The sequence below is a fragment of the Arachis ipaensis genome, chromosome B08 (genome assembly GCF_000816755.2).
Source record: "Arachis ipaensis cultivar K30076 chromosome B08, Araip1.1, whole genome shotgun sequence".
In the NCBI taxonomy this organism is placed as follows: domain Eukaryota; kingdom Viridiplantae; phylum Streptophyta; class Magnoliopsida; order Fabales; family Fabaceae; genus Arachis; species Arachis ipaensis.
In genome coordinates, this window is record NC_029792.2 from 22,938,473 (window position 1) to 22,949,665 (window position 11,193).

At 33.3% G+C, this 11,193-nt stretch overlaps 3 protein-coding genes across 3 annotated transcripts in view; 2 read left to right on the forward strand and 1 right to left on the reverse strand.

The window, feature by feature from the left end:
- LOC107610748 (L-aspartate oxidase, chloroplastic-like) overlaps positions 1-2,496 on the forward strand; it is a 3,817-nt gene extending 1,321 nt beyond the window's left edge. Inside the window, exons 2-6 of the mRNA XM_016312751.2 lie at positions 869-920; positions 1,156-1,398; positions 1,624-1,680; positions 1,771-1,851; positions 2,211-2,496. Coding sequence (XP_016168237.1) covers positions 869-920; positions 1,156-1,398; positions 1,624-1,680; positions 1,771-1,851; positions 2,211-2,276 — 499 coding nt within the window. The 3' untranslated portion in view covers positions 2,277-2,496. The remainder of the gene's footprint in view (positions 1-868; positions 921-1,155; positions 1,399-1,623; positions 1,681-1,770; positions 1,852-2,210) is intronic.
- Positions 2,859-3,562, reverse strand: LOC107610749. The gene is made up of 2 exons (XM_016312752.1): positions 3,098-3,562; positions 2,859-3,011 (listed from the first exon to the last, which is right to left on the reverse strand). Exons 1-2 carry the CDS (start codon positions 3,560-3,562, stop codon positions 2,859-2,861), a joined length of 618 nt encoding a protein of 205 aa, XP_016168238.1.
- Positions 5,748-8,966, forward strand: LOC107610750 (DNA polymerase delta catalytic subunit-like). The gene is made up of 6 exons (XM_021108186.1): positions 5,748-5,783; positions 7,583-7,675; positions 7,792-7,883; positions 8,152-8,218; positions 8,312-8,383; positions 8,814-8,966. The coding sequence occupies exons 1-6, from the start codon at positions 5,748-5,750 to the stop codon at positions 8,964-8,966; spliced, it is 513 nt and encodes a 170-aa protein (XP_020963845.1).

The following is an 11,193-nucleotide window of genomic DNA, read 5'->3' on the forward strand; positions in this document are numbered from 1 at the left end:
AGATTTGTAACATTTTTAAATATTTCGAGGATATAATTGTTGTTAACAAATATAAAAGTTATTATTATGAGCGTTTTATAAATTCAAGGGCATGATAGTTTATTTATTTTGAGTATATTCGCATTTGTTCCAAGTCCATCCATTAGCTGCCTTTTTTTTTCTTTGAGAGGTTTCTAATGTTACTTTTATTGGGAAATAAAATTTTCCTATAAATTTCTCCAAAATGAAAAAAATTGGTTAAAATAAAAAATTAAGATTAATATTAATTTTTTAAAATTAAAAAATTAATAAGTAAAAAGTAACATTTTTAATATCTATAAATCTCAATAACAAATTAATTTAACTTAATAATTATTTAAAGGCAAACAAATTCAATGGATGAACGGATTAACCTCTCCACTATCTTTTCCCTTTTCTTGATATTGTAAAATTTGTTTATGGTGAGGAAACTTGCGTCTGGTCCTTTAGGTAGCGTTTGGCAGAGAGACAGAGACTGAGAGACAGATACTGAGAGACAGAGATAGAGAGACAAGAATTAAAATAAGTCTTAGTATTGTGTTTGGTATAAAATATCATTCCAAATAAAATATAGAGACTAAAATAAATGAAATGACCAAATTATCCCTACTAACTAAAAAAAAAAACCCAAATCCAATCCTTCAAACAACCATTTCCCCTTCCTCCTTTCTCAATCCCTAATCTCCCGTCAGTTCACCCAATTTCGCCGCGTCAATCTCTTGCTTGGCGTCGAGTTCGCCGTCGACGAGGAAGCCTTGCCACCGTTTCATCAATTCCTTCGCTTACGGTTCTCTCCATCTGTCTCTCTCTTTCTCTCTTGCTCTCTCTCACTTTCTTCTGTTGGTTGCAGGGGAAATTCGGTTGCTAGTTATGCTGGAAACAGGGGCTATCCTCCGAATAAGGTATGTAAGCTGATGATTATGATCATTTTGATACCAAATTTCTGATGTTTCCTTGTCTTTGCAAAAGGGTAAAAATTTCAACAAAGGGCACCTGTAAAAATTTGAACTGAACTGTTCTTATTACAGAGATGATTATTTTGAGCATGATAGAATTACATATATACTTGTAAGCAATCACTGGTTTCTCTGACTACTGCGTCAAGTTTTGTACTAAGTATGACCCTTCCTTTTCCAGGTTGTCTGTACTGAAGGACCAGACAGAGTCAGAGAATTAATTGCCATAAGCACTTCATTTGATCATGGAGAAGATGGGAACTTGCCTCTAGTGAGGGAAGGGGGTCATTCACATCGTCGAATTGTTCATGCTGCTGATATGATTGGAAAAGAAATTGAAAGGGCTCTGCTGAAGTCAGTTGTTAATAATCCTAATATTTTTGTGTTTGAACACCATTTCGCTATAGATCTTCTCACTTGTCAGGTTTGTTTTCTCTGATATTATTTTATTTTTATACTAATGGTTTTGTACCGTATACCTTGCTAGTACCTCGCTCCAAGCATGCTGGTATTTGTCAAACATTTGAAGTTTTAAATTCATGGGCTCCATTCACGTGAAATTGTTGCTGTTCAAATTTTACTAGGTACATTTTGAATGTCTCAGTGCGTTCTCTAACTAAAAATCTAAAACATGCCACTGGTGTTGCAGGATGGATTTGATATCACTTGTGTTGGTATTGACACTCTGAATACTGAAACATTAGAGGTGGGGAAAGTGATTTTGTGCAATTGCTTGAGAAAGATGTTATTGCTATTGTTGAATATATTTTTGAATTTTCATCTTTTTAGTTTTTAGGTGGTAAGATTCCTTTCAAAGGTGACTTTGCTTGCATCTGGTGGAGCTGGACATATTTATCCCAAAACTACAAATCCTCTGGTAGACCTCTTTTCTATTAATAAGATAGTTATATCTTGAAAACTAAAGTTTACAAATAAACTACTGATTATTGTTACTTACTCATTTGCAACATCTTATTAATTTATTCTGATGATACACTATAAATTTAGAAATAGCATGATTAAAATATAAACAGAATTAATAAGGTCTAGTTTAAGCTGAAATTGTTGATTGATTAAGTGGTTTTCTTTGTCCTTGTAAGTGTTAATTGATGGCAGTGAAGTGATCCATCTTATTCTGGTTGCACACTTAATATGTTGACTTGCTTATAGTGCATGACCTGCATTTTATGGTCTTATTTCTTTTAATTTAACTTGTTTATCTTTTTGTTATCGAAGGTGGCTACGGGAGATGGAATTGCCATGGCACACCGAGCTCAAGCTGTGATTTCAAACATGGAGTAAGTAGATGAAGGCAAAAGGATACATAACTTATGCATCACAGAATCTCTTGAAGGCAAAAGGAACTACATATTAAGTTATAGTGTTGGGTTTTAATTTGCAGCAGGAGTATTTGTGTGTAATTTATTTGTATTTGTAAACATGTTGTAAAAGCATGTATATGAATGAATTAGATTGACTGATCTGTTGACATTAAATTCTTGAAATTAGATTGGCTGTTTTGAAAAATTCTTGTATTCTTTACCTAATTCCAAACAAAACAACTGCAAAATCTGATCCAACTAAAAAGTTATATTATCATAATATCATACAAAGCATTTTATATAGATGGGAATAACAACTTACTAATAACATAGATGGAAGGACACTGAATTTAGCATATTGAACTCATTAACATAAATTCATGAAGCATTAGTTTGAATATTCAGTATCTAACATTACCTTGAAAATTTATGAAGCAATAATTTGAAAAGTCAGAATCTAATAATAACTTGTGAATTAGGACATTTCACCTAATAATTTATTGAATTCATAAAAATTACTAAATCATCCTAATAAGTTAATGAATTCATAAAAATTACTAAATCATCCACTAAGTACATAAACAAAGCTCATATCTCGATTACACACTCCTAGGACATTAGTACATATTTTACCCTTCCTTGTTCGATATCTTGACTTATCAGACTCGGGGACTGTCACTTCTATATAAGTGCCATCTAATGCTCCCAAGCAACCCTATAATTCACAAAAAAATACAACTTTTAGATAGACAATCCTTCCAGGCTAAAAACAAATTACATACATAATCCATTTAGGTTTACCTTAAACTTTCTCCATGTTGGGTCTATGCAATCCTCTTCAACCGGTGAGGCCTTGGCGAATAACAAGTTTTGCATACGTATAATAGCCTTTAAAACCTTGTTGAAATACTTACTAACTGTTTCCCCAGACCTACAAAATCTAACTTGTAGATTACGGTTTTTCTTGTGATGAGCTAAGATAATTAAAAAAGTTGCAACTTGTTCCGGCAAGCTTACTTGACCATCCTCACAAAGTCCTCCTTGGACTTGAAGCAACTCGCACAAATTAGCAAAGGCATTTGTGTTCATTCTTAACTCCCAAATACAATTCCTATCACCTTCACCAATAATACGCTCTAAAGCATCATGTCTAATTCTACTATTTATTCTTCCGCCTAATGACACTTTCCCACTACTTCTATTCCTAAAGTACACAAATAATGTAAGAACAAAGTTCAACATCAAATTACCATGCTTCGATCTCATTGTTTCATAAAAAGAAACACATCATTTAATAATCTCCGACCGTTCCATTCCTTTCTAACAAAATCATTTCATACAAAATAAGCATAAACATTTAATTTACTCAAATCAAAATCTAAACTAGATATAATTATTCAATGTCTTTTGTCACATGTACTTGAAATAAGAACAGGTTAATAGCCAAATAGCCAAAGTAGTACAATTTATAGCAATGGAATTAGTTACTTAATACATGCTATTGTCATTTTTGTCCATGTCAACTTCATGTGACTTGAAACATGTCTTCATTTCAGCATAAAGGCAGGGGCAACTCTCACAATTAAAAACATTGATATTCAAATTTCAAACCTACCAAGTCAAAATCAATTCAATAAACCAGTAACATTGATTTATTTAATATATGGTTAGTACCATACCCACATCAACCTTATCACCCTTGTTTTGCATGCTGTACCTCTTTACAATCTCCCATGTATAAAAAAAATAATCAATTAATTCCATACTCCTAAGAACTTAGGAGTAATATTATTTGTACAACAAAAGTTAATAACTTTATTTAGAATACTAATTTTCTTCTCAATATTTATATGAACTACCAACTTACTTTTCTACTAAAGACAAACACAACTAGCATTTCTGGCTCCAAAGATCAGAGAGTGAAGATTGGAGTATCATAGAGCACAAATTTAGCTCAAAAAGTAAGTAACCTACCAAATCATAAAACTCATATATTTGGTTCTTCTGTTGGTAAAAGATGTTAAATAAATAAATAAGTGCCATCAACTGCTAACATCCTCTAATATTTGATGCAAATTTTGCAGCTGTCTACTTTTTCAAGTTTTGAATTGTAATATACTCAAAAGGGTCATTAGTATGGTGCTCCCCTTGAGCATCAAAACGTTGTCCCCCACAAATAAAGCCAGCTTTATTAGCAAAAAGGGTCAAAAGGGGAAAAATAAAAATAAAAAAGAAAATCAGAAGCAACACAGCTTAGAAAAATTCATGCATTTGCAGTTTGCATAGACCATGAATTAATTAGATACCCTGTGCATTGCAATTCTAGATCTGAAATAAAAAAATTAGCTTCGAAAATTTTCATTGGTTATTACAGAAAAGTTTCCAACTTGCAAATAAATGCAGAATAATTTGTGAGAAATAAATCGAGTACCATATGAGCTAGATATTAAAAATTGAAAAAATAAGAACGAAACTGCGGGCAGAGACGAATTGTAGGTGTGAAGATGAATTCACCGGAAGGGAGCTAGGGATTCGTCTCAGAAAACTGCATAACAAAAACACGACAACAATTTCCACGCAAGCAATTCCGAGTACAAATTTAAATTATGACTATACAGATTGCATTATATATGGTACGATCTGGAAGTCTGAAAATCATTTAATTTTCATTTCATTATATATGCTAAAATAAAGTTGAGGCAAATGTTGAATGCAGATTATATAACACAATAATTAAGAAATGTATTAATCAGAAAAGATTTTATTTTATACATGCAAGGCATTGGCATTATTAAATGGAGGAAAATAAATTTGTCCTATTCAAGCAATTCAACTCTATTATTATATGAATGAATTAACTAACCCTTTCAGTAGCACCAACCCAATTTAAACAACACATATGATCCACGACAATATATATAGTACCAGAGAACAAGATTCAGCACACTTTTCTGATAATAATACTTCACACATTGCATTTAATTTCACTAACATATAGGTCAGAGAGAAAACAAAATCAGTTCTACATAAGATAAGAAAAAACCATGACTGGTCCACACTCCACAGATCATGGTTTATGAACTAAATACACATATCACATAAAACACACTTCCCAAATACATTTAACAAAAACAGAAAATATCGAAATAGAAGATAATCTGCAGAAGGCGCTGAAATTTACCAAAAATTTCAACAAGTAGAGCAGTAGAAATTTTGAATTAAAAATCATATAACTCCATACAACTATAAAACTGCAATAAAAAACAACACAAATGCTTAAGATACATGAAACAAAATGCAAATATGGAGGAGAAGAGAAGAGAAATAGAAGCTTCATGAGGATACCATGAATTGAAAAATATGCCTATGAAGATGAAGGTGTGACGGCGACTAACCTTGCTCACAGTGGTTCAACGATTTCGACGACGAGGTAGTGGTCTTGCAGGCGGCGATGGGTAGCGGCAGTAGCTTCAGGGTTAGCTCCAAGGTCTGATTGATATGATATTAGAAGAACTCAACCCTGATTATTTGATTTGGTCAAAAGGGCAAATTAGGAATTAGATAATTAGAATGAGGGTATTTTGGACATAAATTGTTATTTAAATTTCTGTCTCCGTCTCTATCTCTGTGTCCCTACTTTTTGGAAGTATTGAAATACTGAAATTTTTAAGACAGAGACTGAAATTTTAGTACCAGTCTCTAGGCCAACAAACATGATACTGAGATGGAGTCCCCTAGTCTCCGTCTCACACTACAAGAAAAAAGGCCTGTGGCCACGCTTTTTTCTTGCCACGCTTCAAAAGCGTGGCCAAAAGTGGTCAATGGCCACGCTTTTATGAGGGTGGCGGTAGATTAGAGATTTGGCCACTTTTTTTTTGCCACGCTTCAAAAGCATGGCGAAAAGGATCAACGGCCACGCTTTTGTAAGGGTGGCAATTGATTAGAGAAACGGCCATGTTTTTTTTCTGCCACGCTTAGCATGGCCATAGAGAGAAACAAGGACGTTTTAAAAGCGTGGCAACAGGGTTTCATTACGGCCACACTTACAAAACGTCGCCATATCCTGGTACTCTTTTGGTATGCTTTAAAAGCGTGGCCAAAAGGTTTTTTTTTTCTGCCACGCTTCAAAAGTGTGGCCGTAGAGAGCTACAGGAACGGTTGAACCGGACAGAGAACCGACCGGTTTAAAAGAAACTTCGTCGTTTTTGCCAAATTTGCTTACTTTCACTCTTGGTTCTGAAGCTCCTTCGTTTCTTTCTCCCTTTCTCCCTCCGTTTCTTTCATTCACAGAAACTCAGCCAAAAAACCCTAACACTGTAAGCCTACACCACCGCCGCCGCAAGGAGTGGCATACTGTTGCCGTCCGTCTGTCTATTTAGCTTCCCTCGTGCTCCAAGTCTTCAACTCCCGTTCGCTGTCACCGATCGCAGCTGCTTCCTCGAGCTCGGCGTCCGTCGTCTTTGTCTGCTCAGCCGCGCTTCCGCCGCTGTTGGTTGTCGTTAACGTTCGCGTCTTCGTTCAGCCGTCGTCTTCGTTCGCGTTCTTCGCCGTTCAAGTTTGCTCGACGTTCACCGTTCGCGTTCACTCGCCGTTCACCGTTCGCATTCACGTTCGTCTGGAAGCCACGTTGCCCTGCTTCAAACTCTGCGACCAACCCGTGTGCTCCACCTAGCCGTCGAACTGCTTTCGTTTGTCGCCGCCGTGAGTTCCCTAAACCCACCACCAGACAATACACTCACACAACACCAATACTCTGCTTATTTCTATTACAATAAGTAACTATTTGATTTGGCAGTGGTTTAGATTTTTTTTCATAGACTGAATTAAAGTATACAATAGTTATGTTCTCTTCTCTATCACACTGATACTAAGCTTTGAATTCTCTTATTTCGTTTCAAGTTTACCGCACTCAACATGTTTGATGAAATGCTTTAACCATATTTCGGGTTGGTTTTATCATTTCTAGCTTTTAGAAACTTAGTAAGTTGATTGCATGTGAAATTAGAATAATTGGATCTTAGTAATTAGGAAATTTTTGCTGCACAAATAGCATCTTTGTAGAAAACATATTAGCATGATGATTCCACTTGCATTAGTATTTTTCTGGTAAATTTTAACTGTTAGTGTGAACTTGTTAATTTGCTAATTGTTCTTGTGTTGTTGTTCTGTTGTTCTTCTGTTATTTTTATTTTTATTTTTTGTTGTGATTTTCTGTTTTTGAACCTGTTAAGTTGATAATTTGCTAAATTATTGGGCTGCTGTTGTTTTAATTTGCTAAATTGTTAGGTTTCTCAAATCCTTACATTAATGTTTTGGTATTTACATTTTGCATTTTGTGGATATAACATCTGCAAATTTGACCTGCCATATCTTATTGAGGTATTGGTTATCTTTGAGATTAGAAAGTATTACCAGTTAATAATTAGAAGCTTCGGTTAATTTAGTCGTGGCTGCTATTTTATTACATGTTTAGTTTATGCTTTTCTTGTTTTCAGAGAGCTCAAGCCTTGAAAATAGCAGAATTTCCTATTTTGGGCCGTATCAGGAACAGTAGGGTCCGAGTAAAGGATACAACTTTTTCATCTAGGTAAAGATAAGAAATAACACGTTATTCTATGGGTTCACTCTCATGTTATTTGTGTTAGTTAAATTTCTGGAATTGTAGTAGATGGTGGGTTTCTTACGAGTGCATCAACTTCTATAAAAAAATGAGGATTTTTGGTTTCAAAAGTAATTACAACATTTTAGGTCCTCAACATTTTCTATGAATTTTAAAACTATCTCGTTTACCATTTGTGTTTTTGCACTGTTAATTGTTTCAACCACTTTCTCGGTGTTACTTGATGGTTTTGTAGACAGTATGGAACCAGAGAAAGTAAAGAAGTTGCTGTAGAAGGGAGAGTTCAGTTTGATCTGCTCCAGGTAATGTTGATTTTGCTTTTCATTAACTACCCTCTGTTTGGATAATCCAACTTTATTACTGAGTAAGTTTTTTTGGCTTTGTTTTATTTGAAGGTTATGCAAAGAGACTACAAATTAAGTTCTTATTCTTTGAATTCTGTTTCAGCACACTTTCTTTCTGAGCAGGTAAGGCAATGTTTTTTTATTTCATTCCATGTAATTATTTCCTTACTCCATTCTATTTTTAATATATCTTGGAACTGTTCATAAGACATGAATTATTGGTAGAAGAAACAATTGACAAATCTTTTTTTGCCCTGGCTTTTTGCTATTGTAAATGTGACATCATGGACTAAATGAGTTATAATAATTTAGCAAAATAAATCTTGATTAGTATGTGTTAGTTACTATTCGTATATTTGTGCATGTGTTTCTATTTGCTTTTTTGCTTTGTGTGGTTCTATTCTAATGGCCAGCACAAAATATTTAAAAAAACTGAAATGTTGCACTTCCATCATGCCTTCATTGCTTGATTTATTTTTCTTTCTTTCTTTTTCTTTTGGAAAAATATAAAGCATACCAATTTAACAAGCCTCTGTCTGTTTGCATGCTGCAGAAAGAGGATGTTCACCATTCTATCATATCTGATCTTCAGAATGGAAATGCAGAAACTAGGAGGCGCCTTGCTGTGTATTGTTTAAAGGTTCATATTTTGATTTGTTTCTCTCGTAGTATGCTTTGTGCAACTACCATTTGGTCTGCATTTTAGCTGGTGCCCCTTACCTTGGAGGAGTTGTGGATGAAGACAGGCAGCTGATTCATATATTTATTTTTTATTTGTTTTGTTTATTTACATTTATATTTATACTATGCATGAGGGGAGTTTGTAACCACTTACAATACATGATACGTGTTCAGGAGGGCATTTAACACGTATTAGTACATTTCTGCTAAACTTTTAATACCTGAGTTATTAAACATGATCACACAATTTGACAATTTAGTTTAGTGTACTTTATCTATGCTAATAGATTCATTAATAACTTCTCTAAACCTGAAGTTGGCTTTAGAATCTATGCTAATAGATTCATTAATAACCTGAAGTTGTACTTTATCTATTTGGCACATGAATTTGAAAAAGGAATTAAACTTTTTTTCCCCTCCTTTCCTTACAGGTACTTTCTCAACTCCTTAGGAAGGCAAAGCAGAAGAACCTGGTTCTTCCTAATGTAAAACAGGCTGGTTCAGAACAAGGAACATATGAAGGTGCCACTGTAAGTTCATTTTAATTATTCAATTGATGATTATATCAGGCTCTATCTTCCTTAAATATGCATAACTTCATGTTTTCTTTTTGTCATGTCTCCTAATACAATGTGAAATTAAGACACTGAATAAGCTTCCTGCCAGCAAAATTATTTGACGATTTCTATGCCCTTATGATCTTTTACTAGGTATTTAGGCTGAAGAGCATCTCTATTAGTGTAATTTGATATATTATGAGCAGTTCTAACTTGTATTGTTTTTGTATTTTTCTTCGGTTTTTAGTTTTGGAATTTGAACTCGAGATTTATTTTGCATTTGAATATTAGTTTTTTAATGTATAAAACAATTATAGTAAATTATATATGTCACTAATTATTGTTTGATATGTCTTGTAATAAAAATTGCATACTATATTTGTAGGTTTGGTAATAAAAAAGGATTGAAAATTTATATTGTGTAGCAATGAAGATCAAGCAAGGAAAAGAATTTTTTTTTTTTAATTTAACAAGGCTTTCACCACGCTTTTAAAGCGTGGCTGTATATCTTCTACTGCCACGCTTTAAAAGCGTGGCCGTATCTCGTCTACTGCCACGCTTGTAAAAGCGTGGCCGTATCTCTCCTTTCGCTACGCTTTAAAAGCGTGGCCATATCTCTACCTATCGCTACGCTTTAAAAGCGTGGCCATATCTCCCACATACAGCCACGTTTTTAAAAGTGCCAATTTGTAAAAAAGCGTGGCAAAAAAAAAGCGTGGCGATAAACTGAAAAAAGCGTAGCGATAGAGCAACCGCCACCCTTTCATAAGTCACCTTTTAAAAGCGTGGCGGTAGCTCAAAAAGCGTGGCAATAGACGTGTTTTCTTGTAGTGTCAGTACCTCAAAACAAACACTACCTTAAAGACCGTGTAGGAATATTCTAATTGTGTGGTAGAAATTAACTCCGTACATGAAATATTATTTGTGTTATATCTGACCCATAATTTAATATAATTACAAATTACAAATTACAAATGAGTATGATGCGGTTCGTTTGGTTTAGCAAATTCAATATTGGTTTTTTTTTTTCCTGGTCAGGGGCAAATTCATATTGATTAGGGTGCTCATGTAAGAGGTTCAAGGATTATTGGCCTTAGTAGGCTTATTTTTATAATCAGCCCTTTTTTATGGAAGATACCCAATTTTATTTTCATTGGTTTAGACTATTATAAAGAGATTTATTTGAGTTATTTTTTTTTAATTTGATCAAATTGGATGGTTAAATAATAGTTGTTTAAAGTATATATTTATTTATTGACAAAAAGAAAGTATATATTTATTCAAGTGAAAGAAAAAGAAATATATATTTACAATTAAAAGTAAAAAAAAATTCAATACAAAAAGAAAGAATAAAAAAATTTCATGTCCAAAAAAAAATAAAAATATATTTTTTTAATCAATTTGTTGTTTTGATAATAACAGTGAAATTACAAGTGTAATATCTTCTCATCAATAATAAATGAGATTACTATTTAAAAAAATTGAGTTATTGGAATAAATCAGTAAAATTATATTTTGTCACTGTAAATGTATGATATTTTGTGGTGTCAGTAGTTCTTGTGCTTTAATTATTGAGTAAATAAGAAATGAAGTAATAGTAAATAATGAATTAATAATTAATTTTCTTTTGGAATAAAATACTAATTATAAAAAGAAAATTAATCCTTTAAGAATCTTAATTAAAAACCGCTCTGA

Bases quoted from the DNA above. Each gene is read 5' to 3' on its own strand.
- LOC107610749 (XM_016312752.1), bottom strand. From the start codon at position 3,562: ATGAGATCGAAGCATGGTAATTTGATGTTGAACTTTGTTCTTACATTA. The intron at 3,012-3,097 runs GTAAACCTAAAT...TGTGAATTATAG, and splicing joins CAACATGGAGAAAGTTTAAG to GGTTGCTTGGGAGCATTAGA.
- LOC107610750 (XM_021108186.1), top strand. From the start codon at position 5,748: ATGGGTAGCGGCAGTAGCTTCAGGGTTAGCTCCAAG. The intron at 7,676-7,791 runs GTATTGGTTATC...TCTTGTTTTCAG, and splicing joins ACCTGCCATATCTTATTGAG to AGAGCTCAAGCCTTGAAAAT. The intron at 8,219-8,311 runs GTAATGTTGATT...TTTTATTTGAAG, and splicing joins TTCAGTTTGATCTGCTCCAG to GTTATGCAAAGAGACTACAA.